At 39.8% G+C, this 27,217-nt stretch overlaps 2 protein-coding genes across 2 annotated transcripts; one reads left to right on the top strand and one right to left on the bottom strand.

Annotated features, from left to right (window-relative positions):
* Window positions 1–609: 609 nt before the first annotated feature.
* On the top strand, window positions 610–6,917 carry dhrs12 (dehydrogenase/reductase (SDR family) member 12). Its single transcript, XM_079357626.1, has 10 exons — window positions 610–790; window positions 2,727–2,860; window positions 3,555–3,637; window positions 3,931–4,023; window positions 4,105–4,186; window positions 4,800–4,861; window positions 5,019–5,123; window positions 5,712–5,802; window positions 5,923–6,060; window positions 6,393–6,917. Exons 1-10 carry the CDS (start codon window positions 735–737, stop codon window positions 6,503–6,505), a joined length of 957 nt encoding a protein of 318 aa, XP_079213752.1. The 5' UTR covers window positions 610–734; the 3' UTR covers window positions 6,506–6,917.
* Window positions 6,918–7,058: 141 nt separating this feature from the next.
* wdfy2 (WD repeat and FYVE domain containing 2) lies at window positions 7,059–25,305 on the bottom strand. The gene is made up of 12 exons (XM_079357499.1): window positions 24,438–25,305; window positions 23,599–23,666; window positions 20,870–20,943; window positions 19,688–19,742; window positions 18,379–18,529; window positions 15,765–15,877; window positions 14,521–14,647; window positions 13,897–14,002; window positions 12,844–12,945; window positions 11,924–12,054; window positions 11,706–11,814; window positions 7,059–10,762 (listed from the first exon to the last, which is right to left on the bottom strand). The coding sequence occupies exons 1-12, from the start codon at window positions 24,572–24,574 to the stop codon at window positions 10,733–10,735; spliced, it is 1,203 nt and encodes a 400-aa protein (XP_079213625.1). The 5' UTR covers window positions 24,575–25,305; the 3' UTR covers window positions 7,059–10,732.
* Between the last annotated feature and the right edge of the window lie 1,912 nt (window positions 25,306–27,217).

Genomic DNA, 27,217 nt, shown 5'->3' with positions numbered 1-27,217 from the left:
AGCTGAAACAAATGTATAAATATTTATCATGTCCTGTTATTTTTCCGTTTCTTACACAAACACTATTATTATTAATATCGCATTTTTAATTTTCTCATTTTTAGCTCAGATTTACAAATTAAAAAAAAAAATATGGCCAGTGTATCGACACATTTACCCGTGTTTATAGTGTTAACGTACCAGGGATGTCCACAAGGGGCGCAAGACGCTTATTTTCAGATTACTTCCGGTGGCCAGTCACATGACTCCACGCGAGTATTTACGTGATGTCAGAATAATTGGAATTACCATAAGTACTCTGGTAAAATTAAAGAAAAGTAACGAAAACTTTTTGTTAAGAATTTGCCAGATGCTCTAGATTTCAATTAACATGACGAACAAAAGACTTAAAGTATTTTCTTGGTGGTTAAACATTATATCACAAAGTGTGGATCCTGTCGTTTTGCATTTGTATTTTGTTACATAGCACGATATTTCATCCATTCGTAGCAGTCCAGAGACAGCTAATTTTGAGCAAAAAAATCTGTCATTGATGATACTTTTCAAAGCCCCATAACACAGAGAAGTCTGGTTATTTACTTTACCGAGCATTTGGGGAGTACCTGAACGCACCATTACTATATAACGTAACTAGTCATTCTTACGAAACCATAACATTGGACTGTGCTCACTCTATGGTTGTAACATTAGACTCATATTTGCAGACAAACTGAGAGGGCACATGTGTGTAAAACATGTCGATCTACAGAAACGCGGTTTGGTTCATGAAGGGACTCCAAGAGTATACTAAGTAAGTGTCGTTCAGCAGCACTAATAATAAGAAGTCAATCCTCTTTATGAAGTAATATCCTTAAGAACTACCTTTAGGCTGTTACTGGTTAACTTGCATGTGTTACACAATACCGTGTGTTGCCATATGTTGTAACTAGTCTATATGTTGAAAAAGTGTGACAGACCGGAAAAACTGGAATTTAATTTTCAATGTAGCCTAAATCACGAACATACCTGCACACCTGTACAGCTCGCTATATATTATTGAATTTAAAGTCCCTTTCAGCAGGGGGATGCTGGGGATGCACCAATGCAAAGGTTCAACATCAGCAACAGGGGCTATTCTAGTATCTGTTTGGGCCCTATGCACAAATCAGTTGGGGTGGGTCCTCCAACCAGCGTTCCTCCCCATAATGTCTGCCAGTGTCCCCACACTTACTCCTGTTTCTTTTTCTCTTAAAGACAGGAGTTTTACTCTTTGTATTCTTTGTTGACTTTCATTGACAAACTTGGGTTTTCACATCTATAATGCATGCAACGTTTAGCAGGACAACAAGAGTGATTGCCTTTGGGAGGTTTCCTACAGTCATTGCAGAATTTAGACATTTTGGACCACTAATTGGTTTGCATTTGTGATTCTCTCAGGGGCCCCAAAAAGTCGCCTGCCTTGCCTGTTGACAAGCAGCACCTCTGATTATGAGCTGATGTTTATCAAATCAATTTAATGCTGACATCCTGTACACCTAATTATTAAAAATATTGGGCAGATGAAGTCCATTGTTCAACAAACGCTGAGTTTTTTGTGAGACATGAGAGGAACTGACAGCATTGTGTGAATCTAACACCAAAAGACGTCATGAAACTAACCTAATTTTAAACTTCGGCTTCTCTGTGCCCTGGTTTTAAAAATCAGTGCGTCTTCAATTTTTGCTATTTTTTTTGTTGCTGCCAAGTCAGATTCCTTGTACGTGTAAATGTAATTAGCAATGAAAACAGATTCTGATCAGAGATGTACACTTTCTCAAACTACATCAATGTGCTGTTGGTTTAATCTGAACAACAATAACGGTTCATATTGAAGGTCAATTGAATAAAATTAACTCCTTGTCAAAAGAAAAAAAAATCCTAATATAACAACTGTTGAATCACAGAGTTATTATTTAACCATTTATAAACTAGTTTCATGGTGATTTAAAGAAAGAGAAGACTTCTGTGAAAATGTTAATTTGTGGGTGACATGGTCTCATGTAACGAAACAGTGACTACATTGAGTCTTCAGTCACATGATATCACATCATCTATGAGACATGATCATATCTGCAAATTCACTGCATGACATTTACTTCTAAAAGAGAACTTTTTTTTTTCTGCAAGACGAATTAATCATGGACTTTATACTCAGATTCACAGTTTTTTTTCAGCAGAGTTTTAAACTCAACAAACACTAATAGTTTGAGTTGAGTCTTTATAACAAACATAATATTGATAATCAAAAAGTCTGTCTTGCATTGAAGCTGATCCACGAGTGATGGAATAGAAAGTGTAACTCAAATGGTGCCTATTTCCAAACTAAGACTCTGTTTGTGTGATGCATTTATGGTTTTGTTTTGGATGGGAATGGGCTAGAATGGTCTCTTAAAAAGCTCAAAGAATAAAGGAAGGAGAACACACTCACTAAGTGAGTGAGTAACGTTTCGAGCACAGCTCTTCAGACTCTGAAGTCTGAAGAAGAGCTCACTCACTTACGGGATGTGCTCATAATAAATGCACAAAAAAAAGGGAGCAAGTGTGCGGTCTCCTTCCTTTATTCTTTGAATGCTGACTTTTGAGACAGGCACCTTACTGGATGTGCGCGATGTGCTGCTACGTCTACTCTTAAAAAGCTCAGCCATGTATCATAAAACGTCCTCTCTGTATGTGTTGTGTATTCACTCTACTACCTTTCATGTTAACAGGAGTGGCTATGAAGCTGCGGCGAAGCATTTTGCTCCAGCAGACCTGGACGTGAACCTGAGCGGCAGGTCCTTCATGATCACAGGAGCAAACAGTGGGATAGGAAAAGCCACCGCACAGGAAATCGCCAACAGAGGTGGGTGTTTTAAAGTTAGCCCTTCTTATTGCCTTTTCTAGACAAGACAAACTCTCTGTATAAGAACCAGTACCTCTCCTGGCCTCTATATAAATCCTTCAATTTTTCTTAAGCCCATCTAGTCGCTGAGAGTCTTCTCTGCTTTTTTTCATAAATAGTGCGGCTGGTTGTCTGTCTCCATATATCTGCCCTGTGACTGACAGGGGAACCAGCAAGTACTAATCACAGAGTTATAGATATTAGAAATCACCAAAAGTCATGTGCTGGCATCCAACATGGAGCGACCATATCAGAATGAGAATCAGAAATACTTAATGTATAGCCCGGAGGAGATCTGGTCCTTACAAAAGCTTTCAAACACAAAATAAGAGTAGAAATATGTCTATAGAATAGAAATATAATATATATTTTTATTGATCCCCAATGGGGAAATTCTGGAAATATTAGGTATAAAGGTGTCTAGGTATATATAATATAGGTAGAATAAGTAGACGTAAGTGGCAAAGTGTTGGATTCAAATAAATAGTAAGCTATTAACAAGCACAGGAAGTTGAATATATGAACAATGTTTACAGGTATACTTGAGCAGTGTGAGTAGATATTGAGCAGAGTTCTGCACATTTTATCTGTGAGGTGGTGGAAGTCTCTGCTGCTGCAATGTCCACTGAAATCTTTCAAATATTTGATTGTGCAGGAGGAACAGTTCACATGGTGTGTCGAAACAAAGGGCGAGCAGATGCAGCCAAAGAAGAAATAGTAGAAAAGAGTAAAAACCAGGTGAGATATGTCGTCTGTCTACTAAAGGAGGGAAACATGACCTGCCAACGTCGGGAGAGTCCCTCTTCCAAAAGGAGGTGAAAAACTTCCCTCTGTCTTAGGTTTGTTGTGAGACCAAAGTCAAGATGATCTGTCTTTATGGATCTATCACCAACACAGGAACGTTTTTAAACTCTTCAGCAGATCTTTAAAAAAAGTCCCACACCTGACTAAAACACTTCTTCTTCTTTTTCTTTAATATTCTTCCTTCCAAATATTGACCGTGTTTCATCTTCGCTACGTTTCCTCCCCAGGATGTTCACGTCCACGTGGTCGACATGTCGAGTGCGAGACAAGTGTGGACGTTTGCCTTGAACTTCTCAGAAAGTAACACCCTGCATGTGCTGGTAGGTGAGACGTAGATGCCATATGTGTTTGTTATTATGTGATGCACACGCACATGTTCATTCACCTGTCGTGTTCTCCAGATCAACAATGCAGGCTGTATGGTGAACCAGAGAGAGTTGACTGAGGAAGGCTTGGAGAAGAACTTTGCCACAAACACACTCGGTAACATATTTGTAAATACGAGTCAAGTGAAACAGCAGTGTGTTTTAGACAAACCTTTCAACCTTTCTTTAAGAAAGTAAATCGTCTGCAATGTGAAAGAAACAGATGAAAAGTTAACCATGAACCTTGGACAGCTCTGGAGACGCTTTGCTGCTGTCAAAAACAGACTTATTGGTGTTTGATGCAGTGCACCAGACTATAACACGTCATCTATGTAAGGTGATGAAAAAAACACTGACCCAAGTGAAGTCTGAAATATAACAAAAAAAAAAAGAATGGTTTAATCAGTACAAGCCTCAGGATCCATCACCAAGTCCTTCATGAAATTGCTTCCCAAACTTCAGATATTTTTCAACCAATCAGATTGATTTAAGTGAGGTCTATTAAACTGAACCATTAGGTTTGTATGTCAGTCTGGGATACCTATTGAGTAGCGTTGCATGATTTCACAAAGATCAACATTTGTGAAAGGAAAAAAAAAATATATATATACAGTGTATATATATATATATCCCTTTGTTGTAGCTTTACTCAGAAGTAAAGGTGTTCTAATGAACTAAATTGTTAGCTGTTGAAGTGAATACAGATATTCACTTCTGACCTTTATTTTCAGGTACATACATCCTGACCGCAGCACTGATACCGGCTCTGGAGAAAGTGGAAGACGCGAGAGTGGTGTGTTCAATTTTGACCAAAGACAACATGAGTCATCACGTTTAACACGATGACAGTGCAAATACATAAAGTTAAAGATGCTTCACCGTCAGACATTTATACTCACAGTATGTGTGTTTTTATTGAAAGTTTAGTGTTTGCTGGTTTCTCCTCCCAGGTGAGCGTCTCCTCAGGCGGCATGCTCACACAGAAGCTGAACGTTGACGACCTGCAGTTTGAGAAGGGGACGTTCGACGGCACCATGGTCTACGCTCAGAACAAAGTAAAGGCGGCTACGGTTGTCATTATCCCAAAATGTTCAACTTTGATACAACACCATCAACAAAAAAAACAATAACAAAACCTGTTTTTATACCTCAGCAAAAAACAAAAAAAATCCTACTCAGCTCAGTTTAATAAATTAAAAACAAACAGACTAAAGTGCACAAACATATCGACAACTTTAGAGTTCTGAAATGTTGCCTATTTATTTCTGCAATTTAGACCATGTCACCACCTCTGCTCTGTCTGTCTGAGATATAAATGTTTGCATCTTTATGACACTAAAAGGACTTAACAAACATCACGATTCGCTGACCTTTGAATTTGATTGGACCTCTCTTTTCCTTCTCTCAGCTTAAGGTTGAAATTATAACTAAAATTAACGTTTTGTAGTTTTTTTTAAAATAGTATTTTTCAATTATTGAAATAACCAATATTGTATTGTTTTAAATCCCTGTGTATCAACATTTCTGAAAGTATCTAACAGCCTTAAAGTAGGCCGACTCTCTGCAGCTTCACTCCAGGACTAAACTACAGCAGCTAGTATTTAGTATTCCTTTTTATCCATGTTGTTTGTTCCATTGGACAGAGACAGCAGGTGATTCTGACGGAGAGGTGGGCTGCTGAGCACAAAAAGATCCACTTCTCATCCATGCACCCCGGCTGGGCAGACACACCAGGTAAACGGCAGAAAGTATAGACTCAGATCATGTAGACTTACGATCATTATCAGGTTTTATATGTGACCTTCTAGATGTATTAGTGAGTTTGTATTTTTAATCAGTGGTTCTTCTCTGCAGCTGTCCAGACGTCCATGCCTTCTTTCCACGCTAAGATGCAGTCCAAACTGAGGACGGAGGCCATGGGGGCAGACACGGCCGTGTGGCTCGCCATCGCTACCGCCGCTATCAAGCAGCCGAGTGGACTCTTCTTCCAGGGTTTGTTGTTTATTAATTAAATTAGGACAATGACACTTATCTTTGTAAATGTTCCAGAATTAGCAAAACAGCATCAATAATTTAATATACTATCGTTATCTGTCGTTGCCGTTCCAAAACTCAAAACATACATTTAAATTAATTTCCTAGTTAAAGAGACACGCTAGGTCTGATTATAGTGTTTGGATTTATTCAATACTATGTTTAAATGTTGTGCAAAATGTGTTCTAGGTGTTGGTAGCATGCATGAATTAAACATGTATTTCTTTGTTTAACCATTTACTGTCAAATGACAAACATGACCTCGCCTGCTGTGTTTCTGTCTCTTCCAGATCGTAATGCGGTGGCGACTCACCTCCCTATGGCCTGCTCCAGGTCGACGCCGCAGGACGAGCAGAAACTTGTGACGGCACTGAAGGAGTTCGCTGAGAAGTTTAAACCTTAAACTCTCTGGGAATGTCTCTAAAAAAAAAACCAAGCACTCCTCAGTGATCAGTAACGTTTACAGAATCGGGTTATTTCACTACATACAAAACTGTTTTTTAAAACGTTTTTAAGCAAAAGACCATACTTGGCAGAAAAGAACTTTTAAACTGTTGTAAGGTCATTTACATGAAGGACTGATCTTATTCAGTTCTTTTTCTTTTCTGATAAAATGTGACCAAACTAAAGTTTAAATTTATTTTATGGAGCTCCCAAAAGAAATGAAGATGCAGCATACTGTATTTATTTAACATGAGGAGATATATGTGCTTTAATGATTGTAATGCAAAGTACAAATGTTTTTTGTTTTTTTTGTGACCGAGTGAGTGGTTGGTTTGTTGACTTATTTTCAAATAAAAGTTATTGATACATTATCTTTATCTTCTGAATCGTTTGTGTCGGTAATCGATGTGTAGATTCAATATATTGTTCCAAAGTGACGACAGAAACAATGAGCGGCCAACATTTCACATAAGTCGTGTTTGTGACAAAGAAGAGGGGTATCACACACGAAACAAGCTTCACAGGAAGTTGATTTATTATAAACCAAAGTTAAAACAACCATAAATATGTAAGTCTGACAAATCAGTCATGAATAAAATGTATGGACGAGCAGAGGGTTGTGAAGTGCGAACAAAACCAAACCATCTGGTGGAGGCCCGGGAGGGAGGAAGAGAGGAGAGAGAGAGAGATGTCAGAGTGGAAGCCATTGAAATAAACTGAGGCCTGATTAACTCAAAACTCTTTTCCTTTCCAACTGATTGGCTGCTGAACCAGGAAGTTAAACGAACCATGCGGACACATGCAGGCGGAGAGGGCAGGATGTTAAATACAGTAATACAAAATGAACAAGACAAACATCGGACTCCAAGACTGTCGACGTTGGTAAACCTGCGATTTTAATGTCACACACTAACATGGTTACATTTATGGACACTGAAAAACATGACAATGCCTGTTTCTAACATCCTGCAGCAGAAAATAGACCACTGGCCACATTTAAGTTAAATCAGCAGATCAGATTTTTTTTTTTAATGTGCTGAACATTTGATTATTTTTTATAACGTTTAATTTTGCATGTTAGAGCCACTTAAAATCACAGGGATATGTGACAAGATTGTTTTTTAAGTGTTCTTGTATGCTACTAGCTCAGCAAGCCACTGTTTTCCCTTAACCTTTTAACCTTGTGCATAGAGTGACAATCGAGTACCTGGAAACAGATTTTCTTAGACACTCTGGAATGATAAACCCTCAAAAACGGAAAAAACTGTACAACATGCATTTGAAACAGCAAAAAGAAGACAGTTGGTTCAGGAGCTGAAACCTCGGGAAAACACTGATATGGTTCTTTAAAGTACCAACAGACATTTAACATGAGTAAAATCGGCTGTTAATGTACCTTAATGAATGGTGGGCTGTTTTTTTTGATAGTTTTTTGATAGTCAACTCTACAATTGAATCCATTCAATCAAATCTATATTTGTAGTTTTTAACACAAACTTTATCCCTAAATATCAAACATCTTTGGAAAACACTCAGTGAGCTTACAGGATACAAGTCGAGTTACCATCGGATCATGAAAAGTACAAACAAGACGGTGACACAAACACGATATTTTCTCTTCACAGCAGCGACTTAGAGACACATTTTCGCTTCTTGATTCCAGTGCATTGACATTAAAAGTCAGTAAACAGTATTTACGATGATTTAAAAAAAAATGGTTACAATGAGAACAGAATCAAAATAACCTTCAGTTTCCTTTCAGTCCTGATGCACGATATGAACATTAAGACTTTGAGTAATAAATAATCCCAAAAAACAGCCGACAGTAGAGGACATACGAAGAGCAGAAGGCCTTTTGATTGGTTAATTTACAGATTATAACACCTGACATGATTACTCTGCACTTCAGTGGATTTAGGCAGCTCATAGTTTACTGTGCTTACTCGTTCTCTGATTGGACAGAATACATGTTTTGGTTTAACATCATTAAAGAGTCTTAAAAGCTGCATGAGATCAATTTAAACACATTACCCTGAATATATATTCCATGCCTGTGTTCACTTTTACAAATCTGAACTTTAGTTCAGTAACATTAAGTTTTGTGAGCCAGGACTTTTTTATTTTGTTACAGAGCTCGAACTGGTCGTCGTGAAACGTGAGGTTTAAAGATTTTGTTTGTTATCTAGGGTTCTCTGAAACGCTCAGTGGATTGGATGGAACAGAATCAGCTGCTTCATAGGAGAGGTCCAAAACATGCATACATCATTTCACCTAAATTAATTCAAGCTATGAAAATCCTCAAGAGATATCTAGATATCTTGTGTTCCCACCTGGTCCACTGTGAGAGCATAGAGCATGTTTGAAATGATGACACACACACGTCCACTTCCTGTCTTTAGATAAAGAGCAAAAGCTTGGATTACAAATGTCTTATCACCCTTTTCTCAGTCAGCGAGGAGGACAGCAAAAAAAAGTCTCATTTGATCAAATCCAGGGACTCGTATGAACTCAGAGCACTGTGGGAAATCAAATGTTTCCAATATTTGATGAATTCAGAAAGTAAAAGAATATGATTTCATTGCTCCTCCAACACGAGAAAGAGGACAAAACATTGTGAGTGATATGAACCCGTAAATAGAATTAGCATATATCAAACAGTCCCAGTTCAACTTGTCCCGTCCATTAGCATAGAGAGAAACGCTTCGAGAGCCGCAGATAAACTGGAGCTCTGCTCACTAACACCACCTACAGGCAAGGCCAGGCAACAACGTTTACAGTGTTGACACTAACGCCACCTTCAGCCAATGATTAATATAATAAATCGTACAATACTGTCGTATAATAAATATCCCTCCTCTTATGCTCAGGATTTGTCCGAATCTAGACTTTATTTCTCCAAAGGAAATAGTGACTTTTCTTGATGTTGAAAAGGAGGGAAATAAACTGTGCTCATTGTTACTGTAAAGGCAGGGTTGGTAATTACTTCCAGATACACTTTTTAAGCTTTTTGTTGAAATTGTCTTTAGGTCCTGACAGATATTAATAACTCCTGTGCTCTGAAAAAGGAATAGAGAAAATCTGTCATCTGTATCAGTTGTAAGGCTGAAAAAACTTCGACCAATGTCTGCCACGAGGTACCAATCTGATGAACCAATCACGTCTGCCTGTCTGTGATCGTTCTCTAACCCTTGTTTACACCAGCCCACACTCAAAGCGAGTCACCGATGACGAAGTTTAGACTGTGAGTCTGTCGTTGGCTGTATTGAGTCATACATGTATTATGATACAAGTTTAGTGTTTACTTTTTCCGCTGAGTGAGACATGAGACGACGTAGTTTTGGAAAATTACCAACCCAGATTAAAAAAATCTTATCTACTGATGACAGCAACGTAAAATGGTTGAATGTTTTAGAATAAAAAAGTAAATAGACTAAAAGATTTGACTGATTTATCACGCTGAATTTCGGCATTAGAAAAGTGAAATGTAGCAATGACATCACATTTTCACTTAAACAAACACATTGGTCACGTTTCAAGTTTAAAATATAAAACGAATGCAAAGAAAATTACACTAGCCATTGAATTAATTATTTGCCTGTAGGGGGCGACTGCTGCCGTTACTTGTCCTTTCCTGTAGGTGGCGCATGTGTGAAGAAGTAAAAATTAAATGTCCTTTTCTTGTGGAGAATCGAAGAGCTGCTTAACGCGAGTGACTTTGAGTTTGTGAGTAACGTTTAAGTTTCATGAAATGCTTCACATCTAAGTCCATTTTTAACGGTACCGACTCACACAGCGCAGAAATGTTTCACTCTCTCATGATTTTTCATCGTGAAATCAGCAGGAATGCATGAAAAATAAGAAAATAAAGTGTGTCAAACCCTTCCCAAACACAAACAAAAACACACCCAGATATCCCCCCCACACACACAAACACTCACAACCGTCTGTAACCTCGTGTCAACCTAGGTCTGTCCTGTTCCCAGGCTTCACTGGCCTGCAGTGTCCTCGCTGTGAACGTCTGACAGCCGCTGCTTGTTGTTGAATTACAGTTAAATATTATCCAGATGACATCGATACTGTTGGACGAGTTTCCCTCTTTCTTCCTCAAAGTGTGGCTGCTGCCTCGAAAAACAAATCACAGTTTGGTGAACAGAGCTTCCTGCTGATCGCCGGTCGTCCGCAGACCTCAGGACACCACGGGAGTCATGTCCCAGAGCTGAAGATGAACAGAAGGCAGAAACCGCTTGTTACCCATCAGTGTGATGGAGAGACACGTTTGTATGGACACTTAGAGTTAAAGCTCAGACAGAGATTAGACATTAAAACAAGCCCTGAGTCAACAATGGCGACAGACCGGCTGAAGGATTTACAAGAAACAAATGTCTATTAGACATGAACACCTGAAACAAGTGAAATTTAAGGAATTAAAAGCTCAAAAACTGATGTTAATCATTCAGATAACTAGTCATTAAAAACTCAAGTTAAGAAATCCTTTCAGTTTAGCAGCCAGGTCGACGTTATCTGACACATTCCTGCTTTTTGAAACTGGTTAATCTCAAGGTAAATAAAATATAACATCCAAAAATTTAGAACGTTTAAAGTCACAAATTTGTAAGTAAAAATGTCAGGAAAGTAATCGAGGTTTCTTTGTCAAGGAAAACATTTTGAGTTTTATTTGACACATTTTTCTCCCTCTCCGAGCTACGGATGATTTTTTACGTCTCCAGCGATCAGACAGGATTGTAAAAGTTCTCCTTTCGACTGTCGCAAATGATTGATAGTCATTTGATTTACTCAAATGGAGAAAACATTCTTAAACGAAAGCTCTTTTCACTGCGCCCTCTAAATCATCTAAATTTGTAAACGTCTCATTTTCAGCTTCACATTCCTGAAGGATTTATGCAAACACCACTGGATGTGACTGACAGCTCGGGTGCAGGTTGCACTCTGGATAATCTGACTCATTCTTAAATCATTACAGGTTACATTCACAGTGTGAATGAACACAGTGAGGCCCTGGCTGCCTCATTTTGAATAGAAATAAAGGACTGGCAACATAAACCTATTGGCAGAGTAAAGAGCTGACATTGGTAAAAAGAGATCAACTAGCGGTCTCTGTGTTAGACAAATAAAAACACTCATCAGTGAAAGCACCAGACCTTGACAACTTTGTCAGTGCCAGAGGTGAGCAGATTCCCCGTGGTGGGCTCATAGTGCATGTAAACGATGCCGTGCTTGCTGTCGTGGAAGGTGGCTGTGGGCGCTCGGCTGGAAGACACAAAGGGAACGTCCGTTATTTTTACCGTGTGAGAAATCCGGAAAGCTGCGAGCACAAAGAGTCAGTATGCGACGACGACAGAGGCCGATTGTTACTCACTCCTCGTCGGTGATGGACTCGTGGCAGCTGTCGCACACGCGAACCTCGAACTCGAAGCCCATGAGGGGGATGGTGGAGCGTTTGGACGAACATTTGCCACACACCGCCTGGCCGCACTTCCTGCAGTGGTGCTGAGGAACACAGGATAACCTCAACATGTCGGCTCTGGTTCTCTAAAGTCACACTTCTCACCAGGAGGAGCAGAGCTGGGTTCAGTGCTGGTTTTAGCTTTAGAGTCCGGACTCAAGTCAAAGTCCTCTCACCAGACCCAAAGTTAATTCCAGATCAGCTCAAGGTGCTTTTCAGCCTTTATGGTCACTTGAACTACGCTCTGCTAAAACTCTGACTTCTTTTAAAAGCAGACTTCAAACACATCTCTTTACACAAGATTCTCGCTGAATCACAAATAATTAAGAGTACTGTACATCTTGCACTTTATTGAGGATAATTGACTTCTATTTAAAGATATAATACAGATATATGATATCTATTCCTACTCTGTTTTTATTTATTGTTTCTTTTATTTTTATCTTGTATTTTTATTGTATAATGTTGTCATCATGTATGTGGATTTGTTTGGGGGTGGAAATCAAATGGCCACCCTGAGCCAGTCAAATCACTTGTTAATGATTTTACGACATTATTTTTTTTTGTATTGCTCTTCTTCGTCTTTTATGGTCCTTTTTATTTCGGCGTTTTTCATTGTTTTCTATCGACTTTGCCATAAAAAGATTTTCAAAGATTGCTGTGCAGTCGAAAGAATTGATGTTTGTTGGCCGTTAGTAAAGAGTTGTGTGTGTTATTCTTGAGATGCGGTGGAGTCACTGTAGAACATTTCTTAAATGTAGTGTTTGGTGATTTGTCGTCAGCTAACTTTTTAGTGAAAATAAAAATCATGAAGAATCGTGTTTTGTCAGCACCTGTCGTAAGCCGATCTTCTTGCTGTCCCACATCTGTTTGAAGTTCCAGAAGAACGGCTGCTCGCACTTCTGACACGAGTCACTATCCAACCACTCTGGAGTCTGGAGTCAAACACACAGCTTTCAATTACACGTTCATCCTTTCTCTCAACACATGACTCACCTTCACAGGACTGAGTTTATAAACAGGAGTGGAGCTGTAGCATTCCTTATCTAATGTAATATTTCAAGACTCATGCAAGTCAGATTTATTTCACTTTGTGTGCAGCTGTGTGGCTCTTTTGTTTTTCACTTTGTTAAGGTTACTATAACAAGGTGCAAGTCGTGATGAACAGACCCTCGTCCCTCGAGTTGTGCATGTACTGAACTGTATGTCTGTAGGGCTCGCTGTGTGCAGCCCCCTCACTCTCACTTAGAGCATGTCCGTAGGATCCTGTTTGTCCGTGTGTGTGTGTGTGTACCAAAACTGAATTTCCTCTCACAGAATCAGTAAAGCACATCTTTTTCTGCCTTTAGTCTCAGGGTGCGATTCTAGGAATGATGTAAGAAAGCTGTTAAGTGCATAATATTAGGAACATGCTGTATGTGTAAGAAATGGTAGATGAGGTAAAACAGCTCTGTCATATTAAATTGGGACAAAACAATCACAGCAGAAGCAAAAACATATCAGAAGATTTTGTGTGAATTAAAGAGGCAACAGATTTTCCCTCAGGAGAACTGAAAGTGACTGTGGATAAATAAAAGACAAAATCTAGTCCAAAGTAACTGTGAGGAGACTGGCAGAGCGCAGAGGGATAAGAGAGAAGGTTGAAGATAGACTCAGTGTGTGTGTGTGAGTTTCTAAGAGAGAAAAAAAAAAATCAATGAACATCCTGCTAATCTGGTGAATTCGCAGATCTCCGAAGAGAATTTATTCCAGAGTAGGAGGTAAAGCAAACCGCAGCACTTTGTCCGACTCACTGAGAAATCTGCACGTGTTCATTTCCACACACACTTTCCACATTGTGTGTGTGTGTATGTGTGGGGTTCATAACAGCCCTTCCTTCGTCTCACCTCTTGACGCGTTACGTCCATGTTCCAGATGACGATGCCTCCATCCGCGCTGCAGGAGATGAGCTGACGAGTGTGTGAGGCGTAGCACAAGCCCTGAACCTTTTCACTGCAAAACACACACACACACACACACACACACACACACACACACGCTATGAAAAAATATATGTTCAAAAACATACAACTATGTAAATTGCTCGCCCCAAAACGCCCCTAACCCTCAACGTGACACCATGCCAAACTTCTTCTGTGTTTGATGTTGTGTCCAAAAACAAATGATTTTCACTTTAAAACATCAAAAATAACAAAGAGCACAACAATATTTAGTCAGAGGCAGAAAATAACAAATAACATTTCAAATAAATAACTGAAAGGATGAATAAATCATTCATCAGATGTTGATCTTTTTGTTCATCCTTTTATTGTAGTTAGACGCGATACAGAAATGTTACCAAGTCTGACCTAGAAAGATTATTTTTACAGCTTTTACATAAAGTCTCTGAGGATCATTTCAATAAAAGCTCAGCTTGTTTAAGTTGCCTTCACGTTTATCTGTAAATATTCCTTCAGAGAACATGAACATTTCGGTGCATTTCTTCACGAGAGGGCGTTTGTGATTCTTACTTGTGTCCCTGCAGTTCGATGGCGGTGCCTTTGCGTCCTCCGATGTCCCACATGATGATGGAGTGATCCGAGCTGCCGGAGAACAGAACCCTCTGGACTGGGTCCCAACACAGAGCCGTCACATTGCCTGTAGAAATTCACAGGTACAAACGATGTGAGTGAAATACAAAACTCAGAGATCAGTTCAGACAAGCATCAGGATTCTGAGCCTTCTCAGAGTTTATGATCTGCTGATCTTTTATGTCATGTGATGAACTCAGGAAGTGGTTTGTGTCTCCTGCGTGGTCATGCACATGTTCGACTTAGACTTCAAATGTCAAATGTAGTTTCAAAACGTTGTTTTCTTTAAGTCCAAAGATTGATTCTGTTTGAGCAATATGCTGAAAAATACGAGATTCAAGTCACATCTGCACGATGTCTCTTTTCTTATATTTTAAATAAACACTCAATTATAAATGAATGAATGTTGAAAAATCATTTCACTGAGTGCTCGGTCTTGTTCTCGTCAGTGAACACATCTTCAAACTAAGTGAGATGCCTCTGTGCCTTTTATCTCCAACCATCGAGCGTGTATCTTTTGTATTTGTTTTGCTTTTTGTTGAAGCTGATTCTAAAGTGATCATCGGGGACTCGTCGCTCTTAAATGTCTCAATAAACCTGAACCCTGCGAGAGACGTTCAGGCTGTAACTGTCTGAAGATCACAGCTTTATGACAGGTTCATCTAAATATTTAAAGGCATTACAAAATGTTTTCTCCTCTTGTAATTGTTCTATAAAAAAAAGTGTTGGGATTATTTTTTTGTTTTGTTTGGAACATCGTTTTTAAAAAGAACATTTTCTGGGTTAAAGAAATGCTCAGACATGACATCAAATGTGAGTTCCTGCCTTTTGCATTCAGAGACAGCTAGTAGAAAAAACAAAGCCCGATAAAGACTTGAAGAAAAGCTTCTTGGTCATTCCCACAAAGTCATTTAAAAACACTCAACTGTCCAACTCACTGTAGACGGTCATGACTCAGAGTTATTTATAGGATAAACTTACTTCTGCTTTATGTGTAACATGTCACATATTCAGCAAAAGAACATCCATTACTGTTTTTGATTTTCAAATTAAAATTGTGTTCATTGTGTGTGTGTGTGTGTGTGCGTGCGTGCGTGCGTGCGTGCGTGCGTGCGTGCGTGCGTGCGTGCGTGCGTGCGTGTGTGTGTGTGTGTGCGCGTGTGTGTGTGTGTGTTTTTGCATACCTGTGTGTCCCTTGAATGTGGTGACCAGGCTGCAGCTGTCCTGCTCCAGTTTCAGGATGGTCACCTGGCCGGACTGGTCGCCCACAAAGGCGTGTCTGGTCTCGACATCAAATCTGAGAGATGATTAAGGTCAAACTGGAAGAAAGCGTGCCGTGAGGAAAAAAAAAACTGCTACTATTATATTGTTGAGTTAACTATAAAATGTAGAAGCAAAAAAGAAAAGAGAAGCTGTGTCAGCGGATGAATCGGAGCTCTCTTATTGGCTGTTTAGTCAGAGTCCTTCGCTGACCTGGTTAAGTCACTACTGACCAAATCACCACAGCCTGGTCCGCAGTGAAGAAGAGAAATGCAACAATGGCATACGCTCTGACCTGATTATAATACTCTGTAATACATAAGAGCTCATCAAGCTTTTTGGGACCCGTTGAGGATTTTTTCAACAAACAAGTATTTACCAGTGACTAGAAACACAGAAGTTGCTGCAGTGGTTAGCACTGTTGAGTCGCAGCGAGAAGGTTCCTGGTTCGAGCCCCCTGAGACAGGGCTGAACAAACTAACGGCGTGGAGTTTGGATGTTCTCCCCCTGCATGCATGGGTACTCTCCGGGTACTTCGGCTTCCTCCCACAGTCCAAAGAAATGCTCGTCAGGTTAATTGGTGACTGAATGTGAGTGTGACTACATGTCAGCACTGTGATTGACTGGCGAACAGTCCAGAGTGTGGCCCGCCTCTCGCCCAATGACAGCTGAGATCAGCTCTGGCCACCAGCCACGCTGAATGGGGGGGAAAAAAGCGGAGTAGATAATGGATGCATAGAAACACAGATTAATGTCAATCCCAGTCCATCTGGAAACCAATCAAATCACTATTTGGATATAATTGAGCTGAATGTTTTCCATTAAAAATACAAAGAGCGTGCAGCAAGATCTGATCAGTTTTAACTTTTGTTGAGCTGCCAGAACTGTGAGACACAAAAACACTGACAGCCAATCAGAGAGCATGATAGTTTCTATTTGTTTTTTGACCTCGACAGTTCAAACGAGCCAGAGAAACGTCAGGGTGCCATCCAGCTACGAGGACCTTGTTAAATCTGTGTTGCTATTTCTGTGATAAAAACAAAGTTGAAAATAAACTAAGCAGATTAGTCTTCTTCTTCTTTGTCAGTCATCTATATTTTAAGGTTATTTCTAACGAGTTGTTACATATGTTTTTAGAGATGGCACTTTTCTTCAAGCACCAATGACAGCTCATTAAAGCGCTCGGGATTTCAACTAACTATTCAAATGAAGCAGCCATGTTATTATCTTTTATCTGATTGTACTCAGTATTTAAAGGGAACAACCACAAAGTGTAGTCCCACAAATGAGCCTGATATCCTGAGTCCAAACACACCCACTGCTATGACTCACTGAACTACACATAGCACTGACACAAAGGTAAATATTCTCATTATAGTGTGGTACATTGGACTCGTCTGACACTTCTGCATCGTTCTTTTAAAGGTCATGTCTAGTTTCAGGAGACCTCTGCCGGATCACGAGGGTTTCACGAGCAGCCTTCATGAAATGATCTGGAAATTTACTGGAGTGCACGATGTGTGGAAAGGGCTCTAGAGTGGCTGGCAGAGGGCGTGACCAAGTGGGGTAAAAAGGAGGGAGGGGGGTTTAGTTTTCATTATTTGTTTTATTTATGAACTCAAAAGATGCCTCACTGTATCTGCCACAATCTCCTTTTTTTTATTAAAAAAAAGCAAAATATGTTGCGACCTTTTAATCAAAACATGCTTACATATTTCTCAAAGGCCAGTGTGTCGGCTCTTACAGAGAGAAGAATGCTTCAGTTTCCGCAATCATCTGTCTTCGTTGAAACTAAGTTCTGGTTAAGCAGTCATTGACAGATGGTTTACATGACTCTTCTTTAAACAGAAACACTTCAATTAGAGTCACTGAAGTGAAGCTGAAACAACAAGTAAGCAGATGTCTTCAACATATTCTCATTAATCTTCACCGCGAACTTCAAAACACTCACGGCCACTATGTGGCTCGAGCCGGTGCAGACACAGCCCGCCTTCTCACATCTGAGGTCGCTCCAAACAAAAGCAGCAGAGGTCACTGCTCCGCCTCTCTTACTGATTTTCTTGCTCTGCTGGTCAGACAGGTTAGCGTGTACTGTCGAAGCTAGCAGGCGACTAGCAGCAAGTAGACCTCATGGCAGCCTCATTGGTATGGATCAGCGTGGCTGCTGAGCACTCACAGTCTTTCATGTGGCCATTACAGACAACTCCTCACACCGTTTCCTTGACAACAGCATGACTGATGCCTATTGTTAGCCCTTTTTCCATTAGAACAAACTAACTGCGAGCTAATCTCAATTGCCCTTTCTTGTGTTGCTGTGGCCTTAAAATAGACTGTGTTGTCATAATAAAAGGCAGAGATTTTTCACAGTTCAAAGAACCAAAGATGGCTCGACACTCTGTTAGGTCCACTCCACTCCATTTAGCAAGAAGCTTAACTCTCAGGTTCACTGAGCTCACTGCAGGGGCCAAGTAGGCCACAAATCAAGACAAACAATCAGAGCAGGAGGGTGAAGGGGGGGGGGGGGCCATGAAAGGATACTGTAGTCCTGAAACCCAGGCGGCGGTGCGGTACGTTCCCAGCTGCTGGCCGCTCTCTGAGCAGTGCCAGGTGAAGTTTTTGTCCTGGCCGGTGCTCAGAAGCCACTCCATCTCCAACACAAACAGCACCACCGTCACTCTGCCTTGATGGGCTGCAGGAACACAAACAACAAACATTTATACACCACTGGAGATCCATATTCACACTCGCATCAATCACAGCACAGAGGAGTACCCGGAAATAAGGGTGTAGGAATTCTGGGAGGGAGGACTTCCAAAATATCCCACAATCAACACAAGAAATGTGCGGTTTACACCCAATTCTGGAAGACAGTAGATGGTGCTGCAGCAGAGAATCATCATGCAACACCACCATTTTCATGAAGCCTTAGTCTAAGCCTGCAATAGAAATGTAGTTTCAATGCGGACTTTGGTGTATTTGACCTCTATGAAGTCATTTCTTGGAGGGTTTTTTTTTTTTTTTACATTTAGACAGTGGTGAAAAAACAGTGACCATCTGTCACCTGTGCAACAAATCACACACACAGATGTTCAAAGTATCAACTCAGCATTTCTGAAAACTGACGCACTGTTTGGACATAATTAAAGATTGTTGATGAAACTGCTGAATTGCTGCAGTCTTTCTAACCAAGGCCAGACTTGTGTACTCCAGCATATTAGCAATATAATTTACACAATTAGTGATGCACCGATGTATCAGGTGAACATTAGTGTTAGCTGATACCCGCCCTGTTGACAAATGTATCGTAGCATGCAGCAATGACAGTAGCTAATGTTTATCCGTTATACCGTATCGATTAAATGCTGGAAAACAAACCACTGATTCAGGGAGGAAGTTCTTTATCGGGCAGAAGAAGTCATCTGTTGGACAGACTCGACTTTGTTTTCATGTTCAAAGGTGAAAGCAAATGCTGGCAGTGTGGGAGTCTTTCACCGTCACCAGACCAGATCAGCCACATGCAGTTTGTAAGATATGATCCAGTGACATTTCAAGAGGACGGACTAAAAGCATCCATTTAAATCAAATCTGAAAAAGTCATGACAACTATTAGAATTGTTATTTCAAACATTGTATCAGCTGTGACTTTCACGCTCGGTGCATCTCTACAAATCACCTCAAAGCTTTGACTCGAAGTAGGACAAATGTTTTCATTATTATTTCATTACCTGTCTTACCACCTTTGCTAAATGCTTCAAAACAAACCACCCAGTGGTACTTTTCACCTCTCTCCTCCAGACGACAAGTTTTACATGAACCCCCTCAGACACATTCATTTGTACTGTCTCACCCTGGTACGTGTTTGCTGGGGTCATCTTATTGTAGTCTTCTGACAGGAGGAACTCCTGAAAGACAGCATGTGGACATGAATGATCACAGAGGTCAATAAACTCAGGCGTCCAAATAGATCCAGAAAAGACAAAACCAATCATATTACAGTGTTAATATGTAAGTATGTATTTAGTTATATTAGAGCACGGCCTTAAAAACGGTCACATTGTTGTTCTGAAGGGGATTGAATGTGAAGCAAAGGCCTTCCTCTTTCAGAATGATTACTACTTTTCACATCGGCTTAATAAACATGCAAATCCATTCAGACAGGCAAATGGCAGGCCTTCAAAAACACGAACAGCTTGTGCTCTTAATATCGACTCTGCACTTCAGTGTGAACCAACACCCATACCAAAATAACTTTTTAGGAACCTGAAGTTTCTTTTTTACAAAATGTCTTGTCACTGTATCAGTCTGACTTTGTGTACTTCTATCAAACAGCTCACACTGTGATATTCAAACAACCAAACAAAAACTTAGACAATAAAAAAGTTGCTTTTTTTAAATAGAGCAGTGCGTATGGTGTTGTGCAGTTCAGGCCCTTCTTGTAAGTTAGAGCACAGTTCGTGTTTGAAGGTAAGTTAGCATGTAACCATCAGAGGCTGCATGGTACACTTTAACATGCTGTTTTTTTAGAGCTCCCAGGGAGGTGAAAGAAAAGGGAACTGGACCATTAAATCGTGTGTTCATCCTCTGAGAAACAAGCAAATGTTTCATCAATGAATCCTCCAGTTATATTAAGAAATATCTCCTCAAAATGTACCAAAATTCTCCCCATTGTTGGAAACATTTAGTTCTCTATAAATGAAGGGAAAAGATGATATTCAGAGTTTTTTTTCAGCTCACAGTGACATGACAAAGCTCTCCTTGGAACTGAAAATTAAACTTCCAGGAGACACTCCGATCGCACTGGAGATCAGCCGACACGTTGACAAAAAGCCATCCAGTTCGTGCTGCATCCCGCTTTATGACAATGAAAAATACCACAAGATCTTCCTGTTATCATTCAGAGAGAAAAACGGTCTTCAGTGGGCTGACGTGTGGACATCAGGTGATTACAACTGAAGCGACAGTTAAACGTTGAGCGAGGGGAAAAGAAAGGAGCCAGGGTTGTTTTTGGAGGTTTGTGGTTTTTACTTACACAGATGCTGCCAGTATCCATCCCCACAGACAGGCGCCTGGTCTCCGGGTTAAAGGACATACAGGAGCACTGCGCTGGAGACAAAGAGGAAAACAAAACAATCTGAACTCTCTCTCTGTATGCTTTGCTTTGCATGGTTATTTCAAGGACGAGCTACATTCCTGCTGCTGTTTTTTTTTCTCCATGTCAATAGGCAATGTTATTGTAATATCACTGACATCTCTGTTAGATAAAAAGGTACTTTACTGATCCTGGGTGAAATTTAAAGTATCCAGTAGCAGCTTAGTAGAGAGGGTTTTTGGTTCCAACAGCAACATTGATATTAGGGAGAGAAAAAAATCTGACACCGATAAATCAATCCTGGATCTGAGAGATCGAGTTTTTGTTTTATATTGATTCTTCAAATGCTGTTATCAAGCACTGGCAAACAGACAAGATGGACCTCCAACTGGAAAGTAACTACACATGTATAATGCATAGTTGATAACAATTTCCTGTCACCGTTGGAAACATTTGGGATGCTAAGTGTTGTATGCTTAAGAGGAAGCTGTTTATATATGACTTGAAAAACACAACTCTCACAGCCTGAAGCGTACCACACAGATACCAGTCACCTGATATTTTCAGACGGATTCAGACGCTGCACCTGTTTCATGATTTATCATTCAAAGTGCATCACTCGAGCTTGATGTGCATCTCCTCTCCGATCTGATTCAAACCTTTTTTCCCCTCCTTGACCCTCGCGGATAAGCAGGCAGAACTAATGGATAGATCTCAGCAACACTTTAACATCCACAGCTTCAAATGGTCATACACCAGTGGTTTTGTTATGTACTCTCCCCCCCCCCACACACACTCGCTGGTTAATGGCAAGGTAAACAAAGCCTTTCCCTCCTCAGTCGGTGTTTATTGAAGTCTCCCGAGCAGAACGTTTTTGTGTTTGTTGTCAGCCTCTGTGTTGTTCTGTTTTGCATTTTAACTTACTTCCTCTGGTTATCTTGTTTACTTGAACACTATTGTGTTCGTAAAAAGGAAATTAACTCTGCTAATACTGTGTTTCTCTTCCTTGCAGATTGGACAAATAAATCTACCTTATCAGCAGAAAAAAAAAACGTCAGCTGTCTGAAGACACAATTCTGGTCATAAAATATCAGAATCCATCAGGGAAAACATGCAAGGTCATCCTGCAGAAACAAATGCAGCAGCTGTGTTGATTTGCTGATTGATGGTGTAATCTCAAAGCACAAACACACAAAATAGTTTTCCTACTAAAAAGCCACAATGTATTTTTCCTTTCTTGGTATATTGCCTTATATGGGCATTCATTTAGATGGTACAACTGTGTGTTTAGTGTGAGATGGTCAAACTATTTAAAGAACTTCCTTTCTGTCCGCTGAAATGTGGAGAAAACGTGCCCAGAATAAAAATACTTCAGCTAATTCAGATATTTCTGTTAACCACTGTGGATGATGGAAATATAATGAATGCATCAGCTGAGCTTTTAGAAAAAAAACAAATAATCATAACAATAAGAAGAAGAAGAAGACGAAGACGAAGACGAAGAAGAAAAAGAAGAAGAAGAAGAAGAAGAAGAAGAAGAAGAAGAAGAAGAAGAAGAAGCGTGGGATAAAAGTCCCTATATTTGACCTCGCCTCCTTAAAGTTACCAGAGAGCTGAACAAACACGAAAAAAAACAACAACAAAAAAACAACGTCAGTTTGCACAACTCAAGGAATGCACATGTGCCGGGAAGAGAGATGTATAAAAACACATTCTCAATAAAAAATTAGTCCAATACCAGGCGCCTGTAGTCCTCCAAGTAGGCAGCCCTGGTTTTAATCTGACCTGTCGCTCCTTCCCTCGTGTCATCTCTCTCTCTTTCTGATTTCTGACTCTATCCGCTCTCCAATAAAGGCACAAACACCCGAGCTTTAAAAAAACCTAATCCAATACTAAATTCAGTAATCAATTGAAAAAAAATGTGTATCTGTCCTTATTTTGACTGCCTTCTGTTTTAGAAGAATAATTTTTTAAAAAAAAGGTAATGCTTTATCTCTTTATCTACAAAAGGTGACCAGTTTATCTTTGGCGCACCGTTTTCAGTTTCTCTCTCAGTGAACTGAAATGTTAAAAACGCTGTTTCTGTGCTTCTTTTGTTCAACCACAGATCTTGCTGATGGCAGCACAGGACTTCCTTCAGTTGCTCAACTGGAGGGAAACAAGGACAAACAGACGTGCAGCACTGCAGTACTGTTGAACAGACCAGCACCAACTGGACTGACCCCCCCCCCCCCTCCCCTCCCCCCTCCTCCTCCTCTTAGAGTGGTACGTTCTGCCGCCTGATTGTTGTTCATTAAGGCCACAGAAGAGAGGAGGAGAATGATGCTACAGGAACACGTGCTGTAAGTGTCGAATCAGGAGCGTCTGTGTAATCATTTTGTTCCTCATGATGTGAAAAATATCAACACAGAATAAAAGCAAGGATATCAGGAACACTAAACTAACAAAAGAAAGAAACAGATCCTTTCAAAGAAGTCTGTGCAAATGTGCTTTTTAAAGTTGCACACTGATAAATATTTATGACTTATGTGATTAGACTGAACAAGCAAATGATTTTCTCCATCAAACAGACCTTGTGTTTGTTTTAACAAATGTCCTGAAAGTATCTGAAGAAACAGCTTGTACAGTATTCTTTTTAAAAAAAACCCAGTTTAGATAGGAATACTTACATGTCATTGTATGGTAAACACTCGGCCAGTACTGACCGCTGTCTCTCTTCAGCCATACTCGAATCGTCCTGCAGGACCAAACCAAACATGATGTTTCAGTGCCTTGCAAGAACTCTCACAGAATATAAGGTCTAACTTTGAACCGGACAGATATCAGAATTCTTGTGACTAACACAATTTTTGCTGCGTCTTTCTACACATGCAAAACCTGTGAACATACGAAGACCTCAAACCAAGCCTCTAGTACTCACACACGTAAATAAACTGAGAAAAACATGACAAACAAAAGGACAGCACATAAAAGAATACAACCAAAATATACATTTCTAATTTAATTTTAACTATAGCGACCCAGTCTAGGATGAACTCCTGACCCCAAGACTGAGAACACAATAAAATGTTATAACATTAAGTGCCATAACATGTTTTACACACCCAAAAGCTAAAACTGTATTTTTTTGACTGGTTTGGTTAATATTTGGTAGCTGTCTGACCATTAGTTAAACTATTCACAGCAGACATGTCTCTGAATATTCTACCTTGTTACATGTAAATGTGCTTGTTCAATTTAAAGGAGCATACCGTCGCTTACAAGCATGTATTGAACTCAAATGACTGTGTCACTGTCAGCTGACAGCTATGAGATATGTATGTCAGAGGGGGTTTTCTTCTATAAACCATTAGACTGTTTGCGCACACTGCAGAGAAATAATTCAACCAGGCGGCAGCAGGAGCTCAATCAATAACAGGCAGGGTGCAGGGCACACTACAGCTGCATGAAAACAAGGCAGGGCCCGGTCCTAAATGTGGTCTAGACATGGGTCCGGCTCAGGGCTTACCTGTCCTCGGACACACTGATAACGCCGTCCTCCTTGGGGATGATGACCGCCGTGCTGACAACATCTTGGAAAGCCTCGATTTTGCTCAGCAGACATGGCTTCCGAGCTTGCGCTTGAGGCTGAATTTCGGCCGCCATGGGTTGGTGATGGTGATGGTGGTGGTGCACGAAAACCAGACTTCTGCGGGAAACATAACCCAGCCCGGTCCGAATGCAGAGCCTCGGTTTAGGGGGGGGCTGCTAACTAAAGCTAAGCTGTCAGCTAGTGTTGTGACGGCCGCTGGAGATGCTGCCAGTCAGCTGACATCACACGCACCCGCCTACATCCAGTCAGCAAGCACTTCCGGTGAATAAAATAAGACTACCGGAAATATTGACAATAATATTTTTCAAAATAAAGTTATGAGCTCATTTTAAGAAGTTTTATTTTTAGTATAGTTTATCCAAAAAAAACTGAATAAAGTGTCTTGTCTCAGTGCATGAAACAGCGAGGCTACTTCCTGCCATAGACTGTATGGTTTTGACTTCTGACCGGGTAATCTAACTGACCAACAGGGATTTTGTCCCATATTGAGTACAACATACAGGACTTCTTTTTTTTTTTTTTACAATACCCTATCATTCCACCTTAGCAGACATAATGAATACAGTCAATTAATATTACAGCAGTGTTTATCAATATTCACTTTACCCTGAATTGCTCCTGCTGCTTCGTCTGCAGTGTATGAATGGGATTAGATACTTCGTATGGTCACCTTACATAGCAGCCTCGTCCATCAGTGTGTGACTGCATTATATAAGTTCAAATCCATTTACTATTTGATATAGGAAACAATAAAATCTCAAACAAACAATGCCACAGGGCTAAAGAGCAGCTCAGTGTCAAAATTAACATAATCAATGTCTCTATTAACAAACCACTTAAGGGTTTATATCTTAAAAAGAATGTATTTATTAACGTAAGGGCTTTAAATAAACAGACTCAAATCCAACTAAATAGCCGATAATTAAAAACCTGTTGTGTTGGCAGTGTCATTATGTGTAATGGAATTGTTTGTTTCGTTAAAAACCTTGAATCAGTATAGTTACTCAAGGCTTGTTTACATTTTTAACTGTTGACCTGAAGATAAATAACAAAAGGTCTGATAATACCAACATAAGCAACATTCAGAAACACTCTCAATATTGTGTTCAGTTTAAGGGAGAAAACAAAACAGAAGTCATGTTTTTTTGGGAGCGTGCCTGTTATCTGAGCCTGAAGTCGTCTTTGTAATAGTATAGGTAACTTCACATATTAGAATGATACAGAGCTGCCAGTGGTCAAGCATCAGTGATAACAAAACATCCCCATCCGTTAAAAACTTTCAATTTAAAACACTTTAGACGCTTCTTGACACTCTTGGCTGCTTTAGATTTTATTCCTATTACTGAGTTTCCATAAATCGATCACATAACATTTTGGAGCCTTTAAGTTATGTTAGTGAACACTTACAAATACAAAGCTTAAACTCGGTCACTCTTTCTTTGATATTGTTGAAGGCTTTTTGCATAATGAAGTCGATAAGTTTGGAGATATTCATGCTCGGACACAGTCCGTCTGAATTTCAAATTAAAGGTCTAGTAAGAAAAGTTAATGTTGACAGTGAAAATGTATGGATTTTAATTCCTTTAGGATTTTTTTTAATACAAATGTAAGCAAAAAATAAATTTGTACTGTTTGTTTTGGGGGGGGGGTTCGAAAAAAATGCATCTCATTTCCCCTAAATGTTCATGTCTGATGTTAATATTACTATTTTGATTGAAGTGTTAAATATGAAGGCTCAATTTAAATGTGATCCATGTTTAGTTTTCACGCATTATAATGCACATCATTCAACTCCATTAGTTGGTTCACACTGACAATTCCCATAACACTTTTCACATAAACAATTTTATCTTGAAAAATGTGTCATTGGCAAACCGGAATATGAAGTGTTGTTCGTGTTGCTTCTGAGAACTCTGTCAAACAAGAGGCATTAGTCCTTCCTCATCTTTGCTATCGACTGCTACCGGATGGTTTCCTCCTCTCTTTTTACGGAAGTGTCGTGATGATGTTTTCTAAGGAGCTTCATTATGTAAATTGCATTGCACAATCGCAAACGCCTGGTCGAGTGTCATGTGTTATTTATGGAGATACCCCTTTCATCAGACAGAATAATTGACTCAGTGCAGCCCCTTTACGATCACTTGGTATCTTTTTAGGCCTATTATGCAATTTTTGTTAAGTCCAAAACTTATGGGAAGCAACAAATTACCTTCTTCCTACTGCTTTCATAAATCTCACTCATTAAATGTCTTTCCAGACAAAAAAAATGTTTTTTTAGATTGTCATACATTTATTAATCTTGATGTACAGATGGCCAAGTCAAAGAGCTAAAGAAAGGGCGTGAGTGCGCGCGCATGTCAATCCCTTGCAGCGACTATTCATCTAAACCTGTCCTTTCACTGAATATTTCTCTAAAAAGGACTCTCTTTATTTGGAAATCACATGAAAACAAAGTGCAATGCTGCCAGCCAGTAATCTTTCTTTACCCCCGGGTATATACTGGGATTAATATTTCACTGCTTCATGCATGATATTGTCTGTTGGTGCTTTCAGTTTCTCCTCAATAGTCTCTCTCGGGCTTGTCTTTCACAGGAGCCCACGCCCGTGCATAGGATGAAGTACATGTTGATTATGCAATCAGCCTTCAGAGCGGACCTTGGCACAAAACAATATGGATTTCAATACACTGCCAAAAG

Source organism: Symphodus melops (assembly GCF_947650265.1).
Source record: "Symphodus melops genome assembly, chromosome: 12".
NCBI lineage: Eukaryota > Metazoa > Chordata > Actinopteri > Labriformes > Labridae > Symphodus > Symphodus melops.
Note: the sequence above shows the minus strand (reverse complement) of the source record. Positions and strands in the feature narration are given on the sequence as shown.

Excerpts from the sequence above, each read along its gene's own strand:
- dhrs12 (XM_079357626.1), top strand. The coding sequence starts at position 735 with ATGTCGATCTACAGAAACGCGGTTTGGTTCATGAAGGGACTCCAAGAG. Across the intron at positions 2,861-3,554 it reads ACAGGAAATCGCCAACAGAG|GAGGAACAGTTCACATGGTG; the intron begins GTGGGTGTTTTA and ends TTGATTGTGCAG. Across the intron at positions 5,124-5,711 it reads TGGTCTACGCTCAGAACAAA|AGACAGCAGGTGATTCTGAC; the intron begins GTAAAGGCGGCT and ends TCCATTGGACAG.
- wdfy2 (XM_079357499.1), bottom strand. The coding sequence starts at position 24,574 with ATGGCGGCCGAAATTCAGCCTCAAGCGCAAGCTCGGAAGCCATGTCTG. Across the intron at positions 23,667-24,437 it reads ATCAGTGTGTCCGAGGACAG|GACGATTCGAGTATGGCTGA; the intron begins GTAAGCCCTGAG and ends TTGGTCCTGCAG. Across the intron at positions 19,743-20,869 it reads TGGATACTGGCAGCATCTGT|GAGTTCCTCCTGTCAGAAGA; the intron begins GTAAGTAAAAAC and ends GCTGTCTTTCAG.